A 22,088-nucleotide genomic window follows, 5' to 3' on the forward strand; every position below is an offset into this window, starting at 1 on the left:
TGCATTTCTATATGCCTTGCAGAGTACTGAGTACTTTGTACTGAACTGGCAACTGCTAAGAATCAGAACTAACTTCATGAGAACTAGGCAGGTTGGACTAGCTTCAAAATCATCTTTTGCTATTGGTCCTATTAAAAGGACCTATTTATACAGTAGCTTTACTGAGAAAAGATTCAATCCCCAACTCTTGTGATAATGCTTCTCAATTGGGGCCTTGATTTGAATTTTACTCTACTCTGGACCTTTCTTCTTTGCATGGGGAGGAACTACATTTAAAATGACTGGGATGTTTGCTAATAATCAAACATCATTGTCATTGACTATAACTCTAACCCTGCTCTAACTTCTCTGCATAAAGCTTATAAATTATTCATGTATGCATTTTACAGTTTGTCCCCAGGTTTGAAACTGTCATAGCTGGGCTTAACACTAACTGTAGAAACTCTGGCAAAAGCATCTGTTACCAGGATTGTACAGATTGATCCATGAAACCTTCCCAATGGGCCTGGCTGCCTTAGTCAAGACCTTGTAAGGTCCTAATAGCAGCTTTAGGAAGTGCACATGTGAAAGCATGATGTACTTTAAGTGCTAAAAATATGGTAACATGAGCTAGATAGTGGTGTCCTATAGCCAGCTTGCTCCATGCAGACCCCACAGCAAGGGACTAAAAAGTACAACAGAAAGGCGTGAAGCAGGTGTATCAAACAAGGCTTCTGGCCAGATGCAGTCTATGATTATCTAGCCTGCAGAAGCCTGGAGCTCAAATGAATTTGACGGCCCTGACCAAAAGGAAAAGCTCATTAGAAGAAGTGACTATGAATAAAGGAACAGAGGATCGAGGAAGCACTTTCTTCTTTCTGATAGTTCATTAGGGGAGACCAGGCCAGATGCTGATAACAGTAAGGCCAAATAAGTATCCATTTGCTCCATGGAGGTCACTAGGAGGACTCAGGACTTGCATGGAAGTATGTAAGACTTGGAGTTGTTATGAAAGAAAGATGGATTCTAGACATTTGAGGTGAGAACATGTTACTTTTGTAACAAACCATAACATTTTGTCCTGTAGGTGTTTAACAGTCTTAACGAAGTCCTTAAGAGGTCAGCTTGAGCTTTAGTTTTGCACGGCTCTCTTCACACATTCCACTGTACAGGCCAAGTTGGTTACTCACTTTTAGTATATTAATACCATTGCAGTAGAGCCTTACTTGTAACAGCAAGGCCTATAACATATGCAGGTTGCCACAGCAATCCAGTTGAGAATTGTGGGGCCAGATTAATAGGCATTTTCAACATGCAAATCTGTGCTCACCTGGGAAGTAGTAAGACCATATTTACAGCAGTCTCAAAAATTCCAGTTAGAAATTTGTCATCCTTCAGGGTTCCTAGAACAGGGGTCATTCTATCTGTTACAGAAGGATTGGACTTGCACTCCTTTATAAAATGCTTCAGATGTAGACAAAAAGCACTAGAGCAGAGTGGCATGGTCACCAATGCAACATAGTGTTCATGCTTTGTTTTTAGTACCCTGGCCTTGGGTGGGGGGTAGGGAATTAAATTCAGGTGAAGACTGTTTTAATTTCTTGTCTGTCTTTTCAGTACTGAGCCCTTGTGAAGGGGAATATTCTACAACTCCAATTTGGGTTTTTTCCCCCTACCAGTGAACAAAGTTTAGCTCCTGAATGGCTTTTTTAGCTTCCTGGAATGAGTGAACTAGTATACTCACTGGTCAAACCCTGAAAGCAGTCCTCTAACTTAACTGCATTCATAGGAGCAAGGCCATGTCATGACAGGGCCTGCACAGCACAGCAGTCCACTCTGTGCTGTCTGTACTAGGCCCTTTCATTCTCCCAGCCATTTCACCAGTTACCTGTGGGGGGCACATTTCTCACAAGAAAACCACTCTCTCTTCAATCTCCTGGTTCTAATCCTCAAAAGGAAGTTATAAAACACTTAACAGATAAGCCTATGAACTTCACATCAACCTACTAGTTACAAAGTCATGGACTAAACATACACACTGGATGTGAAACACATTATAACCTGCCTAACATCAGACTTCCCAGGTACCTCTCCACTATTTACCAGCTACATTCATTCCCCTCCTGTCTCTCACCCACTGACTCCTCAATTCACATTTTCACTGGCTGCCTGTCTTACGCACAGCCCAGCCTCTGGCTTTTTCATTTCATCCAGGAAGAGCACACACCAACTGCAGATGCTTTCTCAGCCTGATGAAGGGTATTTATACTGGAAAGCTTGCAAAAAAAGAATTCTTTTTTTTTTTTAACTGTTGGAGTTGGTCTAATAAGAGAGATCACATTTACCCAAAGAACCTTGCTGGGGTGTAAACAGACATTTCTCCCAGGAAGTCCATTGTCCTGCTAGAAGTACCTGTGAAGCAGGAAAGATAAAGCATGCTAAAATTTATTTCCCCAGGATAATGCTGTGTAATTGCAGCTCATGCAAGTTTACTGCCAGTTGCTCTAAGGACCATCTTGTCAGGCTGTTTGCTGCTCTTGGCCATCTACTAGCAGAGGCTTAGCAAGGCTTGGAAAGACTAAGTATGCAAATAGTTGTGCCCCTAGCATTCTGATCCAAATTAAAACCCAGGACAATCAGGACCACCTCAGATGACTACCTCTGTTCAGAGTATGTCCATAGTGGACTAGAAGGTGTAAAGTTAGAAAGCCATGCTGCATTGTAGGAACTGGCATTTTGACTATCAGAGGCAGGGTAGATTTGCACCTTTATAGACTCTAAGTCAGAGATGAATAGCATAAGTTTCCATAAGCAACTTGCTTGCTTCAGCAGATGCTGTGAAAGGACTGCAGGAAGTGAGGCTGCTAAAAACAGAAAGCAGGTTTAGAATACAAAGGGGCAGGGAAGGGAAGCCAGGGAGGAGATACTGCTGGGAGAGGAAGAGTGCACAGGAGAGAAAAACAGTGGTTAACCCATTGAGGGACAGAGCTTAAAAGCTAACCCAGGTAATGTGATAAGAATCCAGTCTTGTTTTAGACTACACTTAACACCAACCAATGTATGGACAATCTCTTGTTCATACTCATTTTTAAAGTTTTGTCATCTAAAAACAGCCACTCTGAGGTCAGCAATAGAATGTCCAGGGAGGTTAAAGTGTTCTGCCACAGGCTTGTCCATCTTTCACAGATAACAGATCTGTGTCCATTATACACAGAGATTATCCCATCTGTTCAATGTGGACAACAGGGGGAACTGTAAGCAGGTGATGGCATACATGATATTGGTAGAGGTGCAGGGAAGTGAACCTTGGATGTTATAATCCACATTGTTTGGTCCAGAGATGATGAGGTCTTTGTTGATGCGGCAGCATGACACGCATTTGGGTCTGGAGCAAGGTCAAGGGCTTTGATGACACTAGCAGTTAGGTCACCTGTTGCTGGAGAGAGGTCATTTGAGGTTTGGCAGCTGCCTCTAAGCCAGGACAGATTTGTCCCCCAAGGCTGTTTTGAGATGGTCATAATTTTCCAGGAAGGGCTGGAGGTTATTAATGATGTGTCTGAGCTGGGAGCTGTAGGTGACAACCAAACCAATATGATGTCCTTGTCTTTGGGTTGCTATTGTAGTAAGACAGAAGAGCCTGCCTGTCTCATCAGTGCCCCCTTTTTCCTTACCCCTTCCTTATCCTTTGCATTCTAATCACTGCTTTCTACTTAAGAAAATCTGCTTCCTACAGTCCCTTCACAGCAGGCACAATGTTACACAACGCTTTACTGTGCAGTAGACAAATGTGCTGTGCAGTAAAGTGTCACCATCTACATGTGCATGGCAATTAGGGTGCAGTAGACTAATTTACTGTACTGCTGGATAGTCCCATCAGATACAATGCAATAAATTACTGCATTTAAACATGTGGAGAGAGTGACATCGGGATTAGTTTACTCTGGCTCAAACTGAGCTGGAGTATATTCAGTCACATTAACTGCACATGTAGATGTGCCCAGCATCTGATGAAGAAAGCCCTCTGCTTACTAAAGATTATGCTATACGTCTCTGATTTAGTCTACAAAAGGTGCAAATCTTACCCTGCCTTCTGCCTGACTTCAGACTAACACATGTAACTACCTCTCACTAACAACTAGGAGCCAGGGCTTTTCAGGCACATAATCATGTTGTGAAAAAGCTGCAAATGCTTAGCGCAGTGATTCTCAACTAGGGTGATGTCATTTTGAAGGGATGAGGAGATAAATGCAGGCTCAAGCTTATCCCTGCCTCGCTAATTCCCCAACCCTTACAGCCTGGCCCCTTTGCAAGGAGGTATGCACTGTAATATATGCATTTGTTTTTTAAACTGGGTACCATTCAATTCTCAAAAGCTAAAGGGGTGCCTCAAGCCCCAAAAGGTTGAGAACCACTAGGTTAGTGCTATCAGCAGCAAGTCAGGGACCAGTGGAGCTGTTTACGCTTCTCTGTCCTTGTTCTGTTAAACTACTGACATCCCTACCCTTTGTTAGCTATGTGTTTACATGGCAGCACTTGGTACATCAAAAATAGGAACCTCTTAGCTTTTCACTCCCCCAGAAAATAGCAATATATTCTGAAGAGCCAACATTTGACTGCAATATCAAGCTTTTTAAAGTTGCATGTAAAGTATGTGGCAGAACCCCACAAGTGCAATTTGGCATACATCCTAAGATAAGTAAAAGTGAGGAGAATGTATTGTAACAAATGCCTCAATATAAACATTCCTCAAATGTTGACTGGGAGTCAATTGTACTTAAAACGTTAGTCTCCGTCACCATCTGTCTTTTTAATAATATGCAGACAGGCATATACCAGCACTTAAGGATGGTAAGTGCCCCCCTATAAATTAAGAATTAGTTTTGATTTTGAAGCAGCTAAGACCCAAACATTTCAAGTTTTATCTCTTTTACACACACACAAAATCAAAGCTGTCCCAGCAAGAGTTAAACATCTGCTACAGAAGCTGAAGGACACTGACATGTAAAGGGTTGATTTCAGGAACAAGCCTCTCTCCTGTGCTTATCTGGGCACCAATGTCAGAAAGACCCAATAGAAACTTTAAGTGTAAGTTTCATACTGAAGAGAAAACTGTTAGATGCCAAGCCTTAAGCAGGAAAGATCAAGAGGTTAGGACTTTCACTGACTAAGAAGTTTGGTCCACTATGTTGTAAAACTCGTATCCACAACTTGTCTCAATGAATGGCTTATAAAAAGTAGGCAGGGTAGATTCAGACTGAAATAAGCTCCCCCTCCAGAGGTGGTGCAATCACCTACCCTGGAAATCTTCAAGAGGAGACTAGACAATCACCTTGCTGGGGTCACCTGACCCCCAGTTATCTTTCCTGCTTGGTGCAGAGGGCTGAACCCGATGATCTTCTGAGGTCCCTTCTAGCCTTACAATCTATGAATTCACGTTTTATAGACCAAATGAATCAGAGAGCACAAGCTTCTGTAAGTGGCAGCTTGCTTTACCAAACCCATAAGAAAAACACCCACCCAATTGACCTGAAAATCAGAACCCCCATTAACAAGTTCAGATTCAGCTACATGTTGAGAAAGCAGCTTAGGGAAAATAAGTAAACATGAAGTCAGAGCTCGTCACTACCCTCCCTGCAGTAACAGTTCTGCAGGTTTTCTTGACATATCACGAACCATTTCTTCTAAGCCTTTATTTTTGATTCACCTGCTTGAAATTGGAACAGCAGGTTCCTGGATAAATGGACCCAAAGGCCATTTTGTTTCACTGCCACTCTGCCTATCCTCAGATAGAACATGGTATTTATTCCTGAATGAAGTCTCTGTATGTCAGCCTCCACACTGTACTGCACAAAGATAAAGGGAAAGTCAATTATTATCTGTATCAAGAAAAAAAAAAAATGTACATTGTGTACTATTGTATAGACAAGGGTAATTGTTGCCAGGGGCACCTGCCACTAAGTAACTTCAGGCAGGTAAGATAGGTAGGAATGCAAAACTGCTAAAGATGCACCTCCATAACACGCCTTCAAACAGCCTGATACCCCGAGGCACTTAGAGAAGTGCTTTATTAATGAGCAAATGCATTAGACCTGCACGTAAATATTAGCCTGGAACTGCCCTTCGCAGAGAGCTAGGCAAAGTGCAGATCTGCCAAACCAAATCACTTTTCCTATTTTCTTTTCTTTACAAAATTAGTTTCTTTACTATCTAATCAAGTCCATATTTAAGAACCTGACCCAACAGAAGAAACTGGTAACCTTGGGGTCTGGTATGAAAGAAACAATAATCAACTGCTACAAAAACTCAGTGTTATTTTTTTTAAATATTTTATGTTAAAAATACAGCAAAAATATTTTTTGTTCAAAGAGGAAAAAATATAGTGCATGACAACACTGGTCTAGGTATGCTTGGAAGGTGTCTCTGGCTCCATAACTGGTCACAGGAGTGATGATTCAAAATTTGGCAACTAATGGTTCCCATTCAGCTCCTCAGTCATTTATCAAAGCCAGGATCATACTGTAGCAAGACAGAAAAGGTAAGATCAAGGTGTTACCACATATTCAAATCTAAGATATTCTCACAATTCAGATAGGTAGCTAAAGCTCATTGACTTAAATGAAAGAGAGATCACAGTTGCATTCACCTTTGTTGCAAAGGCAAGATCTACAGAGACAGAGCACTCCATCCTAAAACTAGCTGGAGGCTATGTGGTAAAATGTGTATTATGGAGACACAGCCATTAAAACCAATATGGTTTTCAGAACAGCTCCTGTTCTGGAAATACATTAACAACTACTTTTTATTGTGTGATAAATCCACTTAACCCTCTATAGTATTTTCTTTCTTATAATGGATTACAGACAGGAACTTAGCCTGAGTTTCCAAGCCCTATGAATGTTCAAACTCCACCCCCCAACCCAAAACAAACCCCCTGGAAGGTCATCACAAGTCATAGGCAAGACACCAGAGACCTTATTTTGTCTTTGGGTAGTTACCTCCCTTTAAATTCAAGGAAAAGTAAACGTCTGCGTTGATCACTTTTATTGGACACAGACAGCTGCAGTTAATGGGCATTTGTATTTGGAAGAATGCAACTTATTTTTTTTGCGCTGGAAATATAAAAACTATTCTTCTTCTTGCCTTGACTTGGAATGAGCCACCACATCCTGGTTTAGAAAAAACAGCCAGGCACTTGTTTGTATTCACTCACATATGAAATTGTAAGGCAGGGGCAGCCAACCTGCAGAACAAGTGCCACAGGCAGCCTTTGTGTGTGGCACCCAGAGGATAAAGGAGGAGACAGCACAGCACGGCAACCAATAAATCACAAAGCAGAGGATAAGACTGGGCAGGGTGCAGAAAGCAGAGCAGCAGACAGGGCAAAGAAAATAGATCAGAGTGACACTTGCGAAGGGCACAGCGTTAATCTGTGGTATGCCTGCCAAAAACAGTGTTCCCACTGTTGTAAGGAAACAAATGTAAGACTGACAGAAAGAAATAATTTCACCAAATGTATGATTAACTTGGAATCAGCTGCCACAAAACATTACCTGGGGAAAGAGCTTATAAAGGATGAACTGCTGTGAATATTAACAGTGATGCGAGAAGGACAGAAAACAGAAATTGTTGGTATGACATTTCTTTGTCCCTAGGCAGCAAAATTCAAGTCTAACCTGTAAAGGTACATGAAGAAACAAAGCAGGTGAAAGCCTAACTTAATCATGGCTTCCTTCATATGTGATTTCAGTTGCCCTCGATTATGGATCTCTGTAGGGTCAAACACTCCCATGTTCCCACTTGGCACCATGATGTACCTGAAAGGTTTAAAAAAAAACAACAACAAACCAACAAAAATGACAACCATCAAAATACTGACCTTGTTATTCGATCTAATCTCAAAGTAGCCAAAGAATGGAACCAACCAAACTGCTCCCCATTTTAAGAGTTGTTTTGTACTTGGGTACAAACCCAGCAATCTCCCTTCTTGTAACAGTCTCAGTATACTGCCCATGACTTAGCCGCTACATCCCCAAAATACATTAGACAATATTTGGACAAGGGAAAACTGGTGACATTTAAAATGGTGATAACAAACAGTTCTGCACCAGTTCTATTGCTGCCTGTAGTTACCTAACTTTATGGAAGAAGCCTGCAGAAGAAAGAAACGAGGTGGGAAAGGACAGCTAAAACCAGTGGAAAATGAGTTTCAATTAGAAACTACGTAAACTATTCAATGTACAGAATCTATTACTTAAACTGAGAAAGCTGATTAATGGAGGACCTATGTTCTGTTGTTTAGAACAGGGGTTCCCAAACTGTGGTACGTGTACCCCTGGGGGTATGCAAGACATCTCTGATGCAAAATTTGGATCCACCTGTCTGATGTTAACAGTTTAGGGTTCATACTAAAAGATGACCTTGTGAGGTCCCTTCCAGCCCTACAACCCTCTAATGTGTCTAAAGGTCCCCCCCTAAACTTTTAGTGGTGGGGACCTTTCCACAACTCTCCCTTACATAATTTGCGGCTGCACTGTCTTTTACTCATCTGGATAGAATACTTGTACATACAACCAAAGCTCAGACCATATCTGTGTCCTGTCCCTAGTTAGGTCACACTCGCAGAGTAACTGGACTGCATCACATTTTCTTAAGCTATAATATGGGTTAGTTACCAACATGACAGATATGTTGTAAGGCAAAGTTAATGAGCATTTCTAAAACACTTCTAGATCCTCAGAAGGAAAGCAGTATTAGAAGTACAGATTTATAATCATGAATGTAGTGCTAGGAGATGTGAACTGCTGTATTGTTCCATTCATTTTGTAATATGCATTGTAAGTCTAAAAAGGTAGTGGGGAGAGAGGGAAAGCCCATCTCTTTGGGTGGTCAGAATGTCTATTGCTCCAGGGTGACTACCAGGTTACAAAACAAACAGTCAATTCAAAATGGCTTCTGAGAATTGTTTCTTGCAAGGGTGAGAATGGGAGATGCATTGTTCTCTAGTGCTCCCCTCTGGCCAACATAAGCAATGACTGTCTGCAGCTCTTCTCTGCCAGAGGCTTTTGTACTAGTTATGCTTAAGGGAGTAGAAAGGGAGATGTATAGAAAAAAATTATAGGACCGTGATGAACTCCTAGAAAGTCTTGTAAGCAAAGTGAAGCTTTTCTGTAAAGAATCCAACCCAACAATCCCTAGATCTTCAATTTACAGTTCAAAGTTACAAAGATAAATTAGATACATTTCAATTCTTTGCTTCATATACAAACTTCATGGAACCCTATCACATGACACATTCCTTGTTTTCATCTAAACCAGGGGCGTCAAACACATCTAGCCCCGAGGGTCTCTGAGCTGGTCTGCAGGCTGGATCTGGACATGCCAGAGCCAGTGGGCAGGGCTCGACTGGTGGGTGCCATGTGCAGCATGCACCCTGTGCCATCCCCACTCCAGGACTCATGCTGCAGGGATTGCATGGGCTGAACCCAGTGCCTTGAGCACTGTCCATGGCCCAGGGGGCTGGCATGGGGTGTGCACTACATGTGTGCTGGCTCCAGGGCAGTCAGGATTGGGCCCCAGGCTGTCCAAGCAAACTACAGCCAATGCATAGGGCTGTCTGGCAGCACACTGCATGGAGCATGCATCCTGTGCCAATCCCCTTTGCCATGGCACCAGGTAATACCCATGCACTGCAGGCAACAAAAGTCCCAGAGCAGGGTCAGCACATGGTGGAAGTGCTGGACCCAGTGCAGCTCACACCACAAGGGACTGCCATGGGTGCGCACTGCACACAATACCCTGCTGGATCAGGTGGTCTGATCCAGACCAGCCCCAGAGCCAGTATGCAAGGTTGGTCCAATGCAGGTACCACGTGCAGCTCACACCCCGAACCTACCCCACCCGTGCTGCAAGCAACACCTGCACTGCAGGGTCCAGCAAGCGTGCCAGACCAGCTCTGCATGCCACATGCAGGTTGGTCTGACACCCATCCAGCCCATAAACCATATATTTGACACACACAATCTACTGCAAATTATATTATCTTAAGCTACTCAACCTGCAAGATGCTCAAAGGCTTGGCCGGTAGTTCATTAGAAGCAAAGGTCAGCAACGAGTTGGAACGTATTCAGTCTAAAAATAAATGGGAATCTCACAAGTACGATTGCTGCAACTTCTCTCTCATGAGTTATGACAACTGGGAACTGCTTGCTTGAGTTAATCAATAGCCATCCTGACCTCTGCAGACAGATAGCCCCCATACCCTGCAGGCACAGGGAAAGAGAGTCAGGGGCAATGCTATAGAACTAAGTGACAAGTGCCATGTCTCATGACCAAATGCACTAAAAATTATAGGCACTACCTAGGGTGGTTGGCCACAATTTCCACTCATCTGTTTCACAGCCTGATGTGCATGAACTGGAAGGGTGTGTCCTCCATGTTGTGTTAAACAAAGTTGAGAGTGGATAGTACATGTGAAGGGAGCAAAAAGGTAAGTTGTAGCTAAGGAGGGGATCTGGGGAGGTGGGGGCGCACTTGCACCCTCCTTTGATTCCTGCTCCACCGGAAGTTTAAAGCCTGGTAGTGGTGGCAGCATTTTAAGCCAGGCAGTGCTGGGGAAGTGAAGTCAACTGAGTCTGAGCCATGATTCCTTTAAAACTCTTCATTTTGCAGGTGTTAATGACCCTCTTTTTTTTTTTTAACCTTCTTGATGGTCCACCATCAATCAAGCCGGCCTTTGTTCTGCAATTCTGCTGCCTTGCTAGCTGCTCCAGGTAAGGAAGCTCCTACTTCACAGTTCTGCAGATATTTTTAAACTCATTTCAATGGAGTTATATTTGCTTTTGCTTCAATCTTAAATGAAATAATATGGCCCTAGGCCCCTAGTATATTAGTAAAGCTTCTAGTTTATTAAATGGAGAAAAAATGCGTGTTGTTTTCTATGTGATGGCGCACCTCTCCAACTGTACCCTGTTTTCAAAATTCCAGATCTTCCCACAGACTTGGGGGCTCATTTAAGCAGTAATGCCAACTGTTGTAAAACCATCGCAAGACTCGGGATTTCTAAGTCAAAATAACTCTGACTCACAATCTCCTGATTGAACCCTCAGATCTGCGGATTTTCCCAGCTGATAAGTCTATGGTAGGAAGTGAGGGGGAGGAAATCAAGGCCCCCACGGTGAGGGAGGGAGTTGGGGCAGGAGCAAGGGTGAATGGAGACCAGGTCCAAGGCAAGCTGTCCAGAGGCGTGGGAGGACAGGACTTACCGCAACTGCGCACACTCCCAGAGGAGACATGGGGGGCATGTGTTTCCACCCCACCCACCAGGAGGGCAGAAGCAGGCTGCCTACTGCAGGCTGGGGCTGTGCATCCTGCTGCCTTTGCCGAGCTGGCAGGGAATGTGGAGCGCATTGGCTGCACAGTGCATCCCCTGACCGCCCAGAAACAGGAAGCACACTGGTGTTGCATAGCTGAGCTCCTGGGGCAAAATCAGCAGGACAGAGCCCCTGCCCGCAGCGGGCAGCTCGCCTCTCCCCTGCGGGAGGCACATGCCCCCCATGCCTCCCTCAGGGGAGTGTGCTGCTGTGGAGAGCCGCACCTCTCCCTGCACCTCTGAATGACCCGCCCCAGCCCCAGGGCCCCATTCACCCCAACCCCTGCTCCTGCCCCACCCCCCCCCTCCCCATAGGGGCCTCAATCTGCACCCCCATACCCTTCCCTCTCTCCCCATCCCTTCCACTCTGCTTACCAGCTGTCTGCGTCTCCTCTCCTCAGTCCAAAGCCATAGCCCCTCCAGCCCTACTGCTGCCTCTCACTCCCGACTCTCAGCACCCTGTATCCTGCCAGGGTGATTGGGGACCCTCCTTCCCCAGACTCCAAACTCTACACACACATCTACAGCCCTCCACACCTTCACAAATAACGCCCCCCCCCCACACATTTCCAAAATAGCATCTCATGATTTACATGACAACATCTTGATTTAAGAGTTCATCTCATGATTTTTGGCACAGTGGGGCTGATAATACGGTTTATGCAGTATTGTCCCGCCATAGCTACAGTGGTTTAGAAACTGGTCTAGAAACTTATGCTGGTATAAAAATTGCAGAAAGAAAGTATGCTGTCCCAAGCACCTGTACAGAATGGGAAATGCATTGCTTTAAACTTCTACAAGATAGCTGTACAAGAACTGCACTTAGACCTGCTCTAGGTCAATTTTTAAAACGAGAAAGTGAAGCCAACCAATAAATGGCCAGGAAAGACATGATCAGTTATAACCAGGGAAAAATCCTAGCACTGAAAACACCATTGCCATTTCCCAACCCAAACAAACTGCTACCATTTCCAAACACCAACAACTCGGCTAACACCTCTCTCAACCATATAGTTGGCCCAATTAAGGTAGCACCAAAATAAATCTGTCCTCTCACAATATCAGGGTATTCAGCCATTAACTGTGTTACAACAAACCCAGAAGACTGAAGATTCTCAAGTTTTCAACATTTGTTGTAGTTTCAGCTGAAAGTACTAGAAGGGTTAATTTAAAAAAAAAAAGTTAAATTTGCAAAACCAACTGAGGGCTGTAAATTAAAATGTAAATAGATACTATTTATCTTAAAACCATATTTATACTAAATATATTAGAATTCTTAAAAAAAAATGACCAAAAATGGATTTGTACTCACCGATATATATTCCAGGTTGCTACAGGGAAGTTAAGGAGGAAGATGAACCAGTGCAAAGAAATAAGCATTAATACTGTTACAACAGTATGGCCAATCAATTCTGGGATCACCCACTGTGAAAGAAAAGAATATTGCAAAAAATTAAACACATTTCCAGAGGCAGTGAACCCTTAGGACCCACTGCCCAATCTAATCATATCAAGGCCTACAAAAAGAGTAGAAAAGTATTTCCCTACTTTACTATAGAGCAGTTACTTTCATCCATACACCAGGGTGATGATGAGGCAGAAAAACCCTGTGCATTTTATAGTTACTAGGTAAACAAGAGTTTAAGCAAGTAAAACATAATGTATTCAGATGGAACTGCTGCAGGGAAAGTGAGTTTTAAATAGAAGGTAATTAATGAAGCCTCCCTACCTAAGGCATTGGAGAAGCAACAGATCCAGGAAGCTAACAAAATGTTGTTTCATAAAAGTTTGCTGCTCTGACCATACACTATCATATTTATACCAATCCAAGATAACTTCGAATATGATACCTGCCCTCACAATAATTAGATTCTATACATGGAAAATTATAAATGTGTTATAATTTTTCATGTGTAGAATCTAATTAGTGGAAGGGCATCTTAAATTCATCCCCCCCAGTTCTGTGACACAGAAAACAGTGGTGTAGAGGAGGAACCAGACCCCTCCCCTTATACACCTCTGCCTATGACTGCCCCCCCCCCCCGCCCCTTGTCACATGCCCCCTCCAACCTGTCTCTCCATACCTGTACCTGTCCCCCCATTCTCCCCTGCAGCCTGCCCCCACCCTTACCTTCTGCTGCAGCTCTGCTCCTCTGGGGAAGTCAGCAGCAGTAGCGGCCCTGGCCAGGCCTCAGCCCAGTCCAGGAGAAGTGGCAGCAGCTCCCAGATAGGCTGAAGGGACCGCAGCCAGAGCAGAAGGTAAAGCAGGAGAGCAGAAGGGGGGGGCAGGAGGGAGCAGGCTGCAGGTTTCCCCTGCATAATATGCCTCAGAGAACTCTTCTGGTCAAAGGCAGCTAAGAATGACAGCCAAATAATTTTTAAAAGATCCCAAAGTACAGACCCACAGTCCACCACATGCAAAGGGAGAGAAAGAGAACTCTGGAGATCTCCAGTAAAGACCCACCGTACAGTCTGCCGCAAGTGCCCCTCAGAGGAGAAATGTCTTATGATGTAAGCCAACAATTGATCAAAAAGGGGACATGGGTGGCGGGGGGGGGGGGGGACACGGGACAGAGAAGGGGTGGTGGGGGGAGAAGACACACAGACGTATATAGGACATCAAACATCTTGAGAGACATCCTACTGTTTCTGATGCAAGGACATAGGGCCCATTGAGTTTTATCAAATTAAACGTAAAAGAAAACTCTTTACTTTATTCAGCTTTGAGCAGCAAGATCTAGCATTAATGTAGTCACATTCCAAATCCGATAGTGTAATTATCTGAAGTCCAAGATAAGGAATATTTTCATGCAGAAATTCAACTCATAATTCAAAACTCTATTTTAAGCCTCATACAGTATTTAGACAAATTTATACAAGAAGAGAGGAAACTTAAGGCTTGATCACTGCAATCTGCTCTAGGCCTTTTCTACTGTTAGGAAATGATGTCAGAATTGCACCAAAGTTAAATGAGAATTTACGGTCCTATTTTATTTCTTCTATATGTAGGGTAAAGATGGGCAACATATTGGTATCAGCACACAAGTTATTTTATAGTATTTTTCCTAACAACAACTTATGACCATATGCTGAAGTTGAATTCAACAAACTGAAAACAGATTATGGAAATCCAGAGCCTGGCACATTTAATATCAGATCTGAAAAAAGAATCCATGAGGGAAGAAAAGAATTACGTTTTTTGTTCTTTACAACAAAGGAGACCAGGATTTTTTTTTAATATTAGTTCTGTGCATTTTGCATTTAGCAGCAATATCAGGTTGCTCTACATTCTGCTACAGCTGAGTGGAAAAACATAATGAGAAATTGAACGTTATTAAATAAAAGAAGAATTTTTTTTGTTAAGACATTCCTCTTTGGAAGAGACAGAAGTTGGGTTGCACAGGTTTTAAGTGCAAAGTTCACACTCCAGGTGTCCAGCACAAGCCAAGACAAATACTCAGCATCCCTAAAGTCCCAAAAGTAAAATTAAAGGCAGAAAATCTTTATGAACCACCCCATCTTTCTATAGCAGAACAAAACAAGAATTTCTTGTCCTTCTGAAATGCTGCAGGGTTTCTTTCCCACCCTCATGCTAAGTGGTCTACCTATGCTCTGAAATAATTTCAAGGCTTATAAGAATCTGAAATCTCGGGTTCTCTTCTGACTGAGAAATCAATTTCTGAATCCTAATAATGCCATAAATCAATAGAAAAAAGATTAAAGAGGTATGCATAAAAAGATTTATGAAGGCGTAGTTCAACCAGGAACTAACAATACAAACTGCCTGAAATACACTCTGGGGGTTAGCAGGTGATTCACATACTCCTGGCTTGTAACAGACTCTCATGCTTTCCAAAGTTTTCAAGATTAAAAGAAAACAACAACCCTCACGACCCCATACTTTTACATCTTCCTTCCTCTACATCAAGGGTATAAAACTTGTTTGGCAACCAGGACTCCTTGTAGGCCGGATTGGGGTTTACATAGCTGTTGCTCCCTGAGCCACTGCCAAAACATGGCCTCAGTAGGGCCCCATACCCCAATTTGATGGCAGGCCCTGTCCCCTCCCTCACTCCTGAATCCCCAGGAGTTCACACTCTCGTGGCAGGGTTTGACACCCCTCCCCTGCCCTGCACAGTGCCAAGCTATCCAGAAGCATTGCCGTGTAATTCTCCCTACCCGACGTGTCTCCACACGTGAGCACGAGCAGGCAGCAATCCTTGCAATGTTGGCGTTTGGGAATGGGAAGGGGCATGCTCAGCAGCAGGGGTGAACCAGGCAGCCACCCAGGGCCTGGACAGAAAAGGAGCCCGAAAATGGACATTTGAAAATTATTATTACCTTAAATCTCTGACAAAGAGGGGGTGGGGGGGTGATATTAGAAGTTTGCCCTGGGGCTGCCAGGACAGTGCTGCTCCACTGAGCCCTGCTTTCCTGCTTTTGATTTTTTGTTACAGCCTCCTCCTTTCCTACCCCCTTTATATAGCCCAGAAATATTTGCTCTTTAAAAAAAATTTTTTTTTTAAATCACCCGCCCTGCTTCAGGGATAGAAAATCCCGGCCCAGCTAGATCTCCCCAGGCCTCTGACAGCCAACAACCTGAGGTCTGCCAGCAGCGCTGAACTACTGAGCTCTCCGCAGAGCCGGGGTGGGAGCGGGGCAGCCACTGCAGCGGCTGCATCGGTCCCACTGCCACCGGGAGGAGCTGCCAGTGGTGCCCCGTGTCAGGGCAAGACCAGCCCCGCTGTTGCCCGGGCTCACTCGGCCATGAAGCCGCGGGGCAAGACAGGGCAGCTCGGGCGGGCGCGCGAGGTGGCCGGGGCACTCCCTGCGCGGCCCCTCGCACTGCGCGCGCAGACTCGGGCAAAGTGCGCGCGCACAACTGGACTTCAGAGCGGCGCGACCTAGGGCGGCAGCGACGGCCCCCGACGGCCGTTCTCCCCGCTCCCCCCGGCCCCCGGGCGGATACGAAGTAGACGGAGAGGAAGATGAGGGCGCAGCAATCAATGAGCGAGAAAATGAAGACAACGGACTCCATCCCGCCGCCAGCACCGCCTTCTCTCCCTTCCCGGCAACCATCCGCACCCCTTCCGCTGCCTCTCCCCGGAAGCCCCGCCGCGCCCCGCAGCTTGATGGGAAACGTAGTCCTTCTGCCTGCCTGGTAGCTCTGCGCTGCCTAACACAGCGCCAGAAAGAAGGGGTAAAGACCCTACAATAAACCCCACCCCCAGCTGCTGCGCTAGGGCTGTTAATAAAGTTGGTCGCTTTCAATAGGCTTTAAGGGCCTGGGGTGGCTTAGGTGTCTCTAGCGCTGCCTGCGCAGAAAGGGCCTAGCCGCCGTCTGCTTGCGTGCAGCTCTGTTGCAGGCGGTGTGGTGGTCAGCTACCCCCTGTCCAGGGCCCTGCGGCTGGCCCGAATACAGCAGGGCCATGCGGGGCCGCGCGGCAGGCTCTGTTGACCCCAGGCTGAAGCAGCGGATCAGACAGGTACCGCGGGCCGGGCAGGACAGGACCAGCCTCTGTGCGGCGTGGCGACCCCTCGGGCGCCCTTGGTGCGGGCGGGCGTTAGGCTGCACCGCTCCGTGCTGTTATAAGGGGGAGGGGCCCGGCCCGGCTTGGTTCGGCTCGGCTGCCTTTCCCCGGGCAACACGGGAGGGGACGCGGCCCGGGCGGTGACGCGGTGCCTGGCAGCCAATTGCGGCCCAGAGATTTGGCGTTTCCCAGGCAACGGAAAGCGAAACCTCGCGCTGGCCGTTGGCGACGGTTGAACGTGAGCTATAGGAGAGTGGGGCTGGCGCCCTTCCCATGAGCGGGGCTCTGTGACCCGCCCACAGCGGGTGCAGGGGGAGGGTTCGTGTACAGACAGGCTTCTTCAGTCTGCCTGGCCCTGGGTGGCAGCAGTGCATAGGGCAGCCCTGATTGGTTGCTCCAGACTGGGCAAAGTCAGCCTGGGGCTCCCTGCAGGGGAGTGTGGGGGTGAGAGGGGGCCTGTTCTCCTAGGCACTAGAGCTGCAGAGTCCAGCCCCTGACAGGCTTGTCTCCCTGAAGGACCCTGCTCTCTCCTGAGAGCAAGTGCCTGGACAGGCTGGGGTGCTATCTCAGGAGAAACACTCCTGGGACTGATTTAATCCTGGTGGCTTCCAGGGCGCCTTTCTCCTGGAGCAGCTGTCCTTACTCTTGGAGACAAAGCCTGAACATTTGTACGCTTGCATATTCTGGGTGAACAGCGACTGTCCCAGGAGAAACTGAATGGGTGTAGGCATTACGGCTTGAGAATTACTGATTTGAGGGGCTTGGACCAATGTTCCCTTTCTCCAGGTAGCATCCCTGATCCCTCAGAAGAAACCACAAGTATACAGAAGTTTGTAATTTTTCTCCCAGAGTAAAAGTGGCCAATCGGGGAGAAAAAGAACTGGGGAATGACCCAAGTGAAGTGACTCCCTGTAGAATATCTTTTGAAGGATTTCCCCCCCCCCCCCCCCCCCCCCCCAGTGTTTTTGGCTGACCCAGCACTGAAGTACTTGGGGGACATGTTCTACTCTGGGCTTGTTCTCTGCCTGAATCACACTGCAGCACTTGGGAAGGTGCCACCATAGTCCCTGTCCAGCTGCAGCTGGGCTGAAACAGTGCACAGAGAGGGGAAGGTTGGAGGGCTCTGCACAGCACAGACCCTGCCCCTACCTTCCCTGACTGACAATCCCCGCCTACATTCACTTAAACAAAAACAAACGCTACAAAGCTCTTCTGGGCTGTGCACTTTAGGGACCCTTGGTAGCACAGCATCCACACTGCAGGCTCTTTCATTCTCTGTTCGAATGGTATAGGTCAGGTTTTCTCTCAAGAAAACAAACCTGGGAGAGTTGTACTGGAAGACATCCAAGTGTATACATCCAAGGAAACTTGAGATGCCTAGGGAGTTAGTGAATTGGAGAAGTAGTTCCCAGGATTTTGTTGGTCATGTATGATCCCAGGGAGATATAGCTTAATGCCATTAAACTTTCTGAACACACTTTTCTGTGGAACTCTTCCTAGCACTTTCAGTGCTAAATGCATTGTTGCACTGTTGGGATTAAGTATCACACTGCCATATGTGTTTTTTGGGTGAGGAAGGTAGGTATAGGGAGACAGTGGCTATAGACAGATGTTCATATCTGGCACAAACAATTTCTGCAAAATTCTTAGTGCTGGAAAAAGAGGTTAGGGTTGCTACATAAATGTGTTCCAGCCTCCTCCATGGAAAGCTGTGCAGATGCTCTAAATGTGAGCTCTCCAACTAGGGGCACTAGAAGGCTGATTCTGGTTTTCTCCCCTACCCCTGGAGGAGCCATGGTTGACAGTTTGTCCTCTCCCCTGCTAGGGAAAGGGGCAGGCTGTCAATAAGCAGCAGGCCACTGCTGAAAAGCAGCAGCTCCTAAAGACAGCTCCACACCTTATAGGGGTAAAAAGGGTGAGGAAAGCAGTTCTCCCCATCCTTCATGTGCCCCCCCCACCCCCTTGCTCCTTGCACAGGCTTGTCTGTGGGGGAGCACTTCCCTGAAGTTCAGTCACCCTGGTCTGGGCAGGGAGGATAAAAATCAACAATTAAAAACAAAACCAAACAACAGATTTTTTTTTTATTTAAATCAGATTTTTATTTTTTTTTTGTTAAGATGCTTTTTTTGAAAAAAACTTTTATAAAGATAGCTTTACTTTAAAATGGGTTAAAGCTCAAGATATCATCATGGAATAGATATTATAACTTCTAATTCTATATTATTTGAGACTATATATTCATGTAATATTTTTAGAAATGTTTTATAAATAGTTCACAACAGACCATGGACTATATTAGGGGCCCAATCTTATGGGGTTCCCAGAGCTCCTATATAGTTTCTTAAAGATTAAAGAAAACCACTTTACCCAGTGGGACTCAGTGCTCTGTCTAGAAGATCCCATTAAACACCTCTTTGTTGCTTAGTTTCAGTTCTCAAACTGTGGATTTGTCTCCAGAGATAACATCCTTGTTAACAGCAGTATATGGAGATCAGAGATAACAGACCTGATTACCTACCCATCATCTCTCTTGTCTCTCTGCAAGTTTGTGCACACAGAGTCAAGCCCTTACCTTACCTTACCAAGCCCTTACCTTAGAGAGATCTAAAAGTGCAAAGTTTCAAGAAGTTAAATGAATAAAGGATATCAAACAACAAGAATGCACTTTTTGTAGCAAACAGTGATTACATCGAGACTTCCTGACCAGTGTTTTAAACCAAGATTTAAATCATGATTTAAGTTGACTTGATTTAAATCAAATCCACCCTGGCAGGGGGCAGTGGGGTGGGAATCAGCACCATCACTTGAACAGTGGGCACCATTCAGACAGCTGCAGCAAGGTCCCCCCAGGGCTCCCTGACAGCTTGTCACTGGGCAAGCTGTCAGAGGCCAATGCTTTCCCTCCCTCCTTGGAGAGGAGACAGGGGAGAGGGGGAGAGAGACCAGAAGACTGGGACTGTGGGGATACTCGACTCCGAAAGAAGCTTACAGCTAGGTGTTCAAGCTGATGTTGGAAAACTTCTCAGGAAAACTTCCTGGTCAGAAGAGTTCCCATGTGTTTTGTGGATGAGTCATTATTTTTTCCCCTAAGTAAAACCCATTGAGTGAGTACCTGCAAGATAGCTCTGTTTCAGGGGAAAGGTGTTCTCGCAGCACAAATGTAAGGCCTGTCTGTAGTGAGTTGCTTGTTAGAGATTTCACAGGAAGTCTAGTAGAACCAGTGATTTTGACTTCTCAGTGCCTTGGCTGCAAGACACAGTGAGTTGAGGTCACTGGTATTTAATCAGCTAATGGTAACGGTCAGTCTAAAAAATATAGCTTGCTCCGTTTTTCCTGTAAAGGCAGCTAGGTGGCTGTCAGTAGTTTTCCATCTAATTCTTATCAGTACAAACTATCTGATGATTTCTTGTGAAACAAGTTAATTTAGCTTCTCCTTTCTTAGCTTGCTTTCTCTAATTTTGGGGGGATAATTTGTAAAAGTCAGTTGCTTCATTGGAAAGGCTATAAAGTGTTTTGTTTTGTTTTTGGTTGATTTTTTGTTTTTGTTTTTTTTTTTTTACTTCTTCATTTCAGTATTTAATTAGTAATAAATGTGGCCAGTACGTGGACATTGGTGTGATAGCAGCTGATTTGCAGAAAACGTATAGGTAAGCAAAAAGTTTAATCCTTACTTAGTTCTTTATAAAGTATATAAATAATATATTTTTATTCATAACTTGCACTGTAAAAAATGTACATGGAGTATTTCCCTTGGATGGATGGCCTCTTGCATTATTATAAAATGAAACTAAAAGTTAATTAAATGTCACTAGTGGAGGAAAAAATACAGATAGATAGATACATCATTTGCACTGTTAAGTTATCTATGGCTGATGTACCTATTTCTGATTTGTGCAGGTAGTGCTATACATGTGCATCGAGGCTGTTCCAACATGCTTTAAGTGTAGTGCGTTGGAGCAGACTTGATTAATCAAGTCTGCTGGAGCATAGTAATAACCATGCTCTGGCATCATGTGTATCAGCATCCCTACACTGAGAAACAACAGCAGAGGCACTTTAAAACTCATCAAACAAGCTTTAGTTAAAGCACCCCTGCCTCCCTTTTTCAGTGTGGGGATGCTGATACACGTGATCTTCTTGTGGCCACTCTAATTAAATCACCCTTCCCCCCCACCTGCCCCCTCCTAGAGCACATGAATAAATGTCCTATGAGTCCCAGTCATCACTCATGACTGTGGGACTGAGCACCTTACAAACCCATAACAGAAAAATGGTCCCCACACTGAAAAGCATGAAAAAGAGAGAACAGGTAGATAAAGGCAGACAAGGGAGCACAAAACAACTGTAAGAATACTATTGGTCAGTGCAGTAGGGAAGAGTTTGTGCACCAGTCACCCAACCATTTTCAAAATTTGTTGGTTTGAGCCCCAGCATAGAGTTAAGGAAGATTTCAAAGAGGCAAAACAGCAGCTTTACATATGATTACAGGGTTCTTTCTGGGGAAGTGTTTAACTTGTGCTTTCAGGCATGCCTAGCCTGACAGGCTTGATTTTTAAGGTCGTCCATCGGTGTCAAACATCAACTAAGCCATGTCTTCTGTCCCACAGATCTTTTAGAGGGGGTGGGAAAAGTGGGGCAGGGCTTGCTGCTGAAATCCAGGGTATGGAGCTCGTTTGGGGAAGGAAGCTCCATGGTCCAGACCTGGCTTGGAGTGGGGCAGATAGGACATTAAACTCATCTGTAAACCCCTTAGCTCAAACCCAGTGGCAGTTTAGCCTGACCTTGAAAACTCTGCTCACCTTCTAGGTATGAAGTTAACCCTGCCCCTTGCCCCTTCCTTTCTACACTGGGTTTAGAACTTACCTAGATGCTTCAGACCTAAGAACTGAGAGTCTGGCAGCAGTAATTCCCTGCTACTGTGTTCTGGTCTTTCTGCACTCGTCTGCTCTCTCTGCAGACAAGAAATGTTGGCAAAGTAGTTTGTATTTTGGGCAGGGGTTTTTGAGAAGCATATAAGAGGACTGTGGGTTATGTCTATCTCAGTGCTGTCCTCAAGAAATAAGCATGATGTTGCCAGCACAATTGTGAAGGCAAGGCAAAATGTAGATGGGGAGGTGGGGGGTGTCACAGGGCTCCAGCTAGATAAGAAAGACCTCAAAGTCCACCCTTGGTATCAGTGTCACATGCTGTTAGTAGAAGGAAATCTGACC

At 45.1% G+C, this 22,088-nt stretch overlaps 2 protein-coding genes across 6 annotated transcripts in view; one reads left to right on the forward strand and one right to left on the reverse strand.

The window, feature by feature from the left end:
* Positions 1-6,288: 6,288 nt before the first annotated feature.
* On the reverse strand, positions 6,289-16,401 carry CNIH4 (cornichon family AMPA receptor auxiliary protein 4). 2 transcript variants are annotated; one of them, XM_006276632.4, is made up of 5 exons: positions 16,317-16,401; positions 14,060-14,128; positions 12,660-12,772; positions 7,653-7,793; positions 6,289-6,495 (listed from the first exon to the last, which is right to left on the reverse strand). In XM_006276632.4, exons 1-5 carry the CDS (start codon positions 16,383-16,385, stop codon positions 6,468-6,470), a joined length of 420 nt encoding a protein of 139 aa, XP_006276694.1. In that variant the 5' UTR covers positions 16,386-16,401; the 3' UTR covers positions 6,289-6,467. The 2 variants fall into 2 exon arrangements, with proteins under 2 accessions (XP_006276694.1, XP_059573519.1); XM_059717536.1 differs by lacking the exons at positions 14,060-14,128; positions 16,317-16,401 and adding an exon at positions 15,689-15,913.
* Positions 16,402-16,425: 24 nt separating this feature from the next.
* Positions 16,426-22,088, forward strand: part of NVL (nuclear VCP like) — a 65,396-nt gene continuing 59,733 nt past the window's right edge. The window contains exons 1-2 of one of the 4 annotated variants that reach the window (XM_059717509.1): positions 16,426-16,547; positions 20,452-20,525. Coding sequence is in view for 3 of the 4 variants with exons in the window: in XM_059717503.1 (XP_059573486.1) it covers positions 16,777-16,833; positions 20,452-20,525 (131 nt within the window). In the remaining variant the exon portion in view is untranslated. Of the gene's footprint in view, positions 16,548-16,683; positions 16,834-20,451; positions 20,526-22,088 lie in introns of those variants that run through there. The other 3 variants (XM_059717503.1, XM_019483128.2, XM_014598097.3) reach the window with 3 other exon arrangements.

This window comes from Alligator mississippiensis, chromosome 1, assembly GCF_030867095.1.
Source record: "Alligator mississippiensis isolate rAllMis1 chromosome 1, rAllMis1, whole genome shotgun sequence".
NCBI classification, from domain to species: Eukaryota; Metazoa; Chordata; order Crocodylia; family Alligatoridae; genus Alligator; species Alligator mississippiensis.

Bases quoted from the DNA above. Each gene is read 5' to 3' on its own strand.
- CNIH4 (XM_006276632.4), bottom strand. From the start codon at position 16,385: ATGGAGTCCGTTGTCTTCATTTTCTCGCTCATTGATTGCTGCGCCCTC. The intron at 14,129-16,316 runs GTATCCGCCCGG...CTTGGACTTCAG, and splicing joins TCTTCCTCTCCGTCTACTTC to ATAATTACACTATCGGATTT. The intron at 12,773-14,059 runs GTAAAGAGTTTT...TTTCTTTCACAG, and splicing joins GCTGCTCAAAGCTGAATAAA to TGGGTGATCCCAGAATTGAT.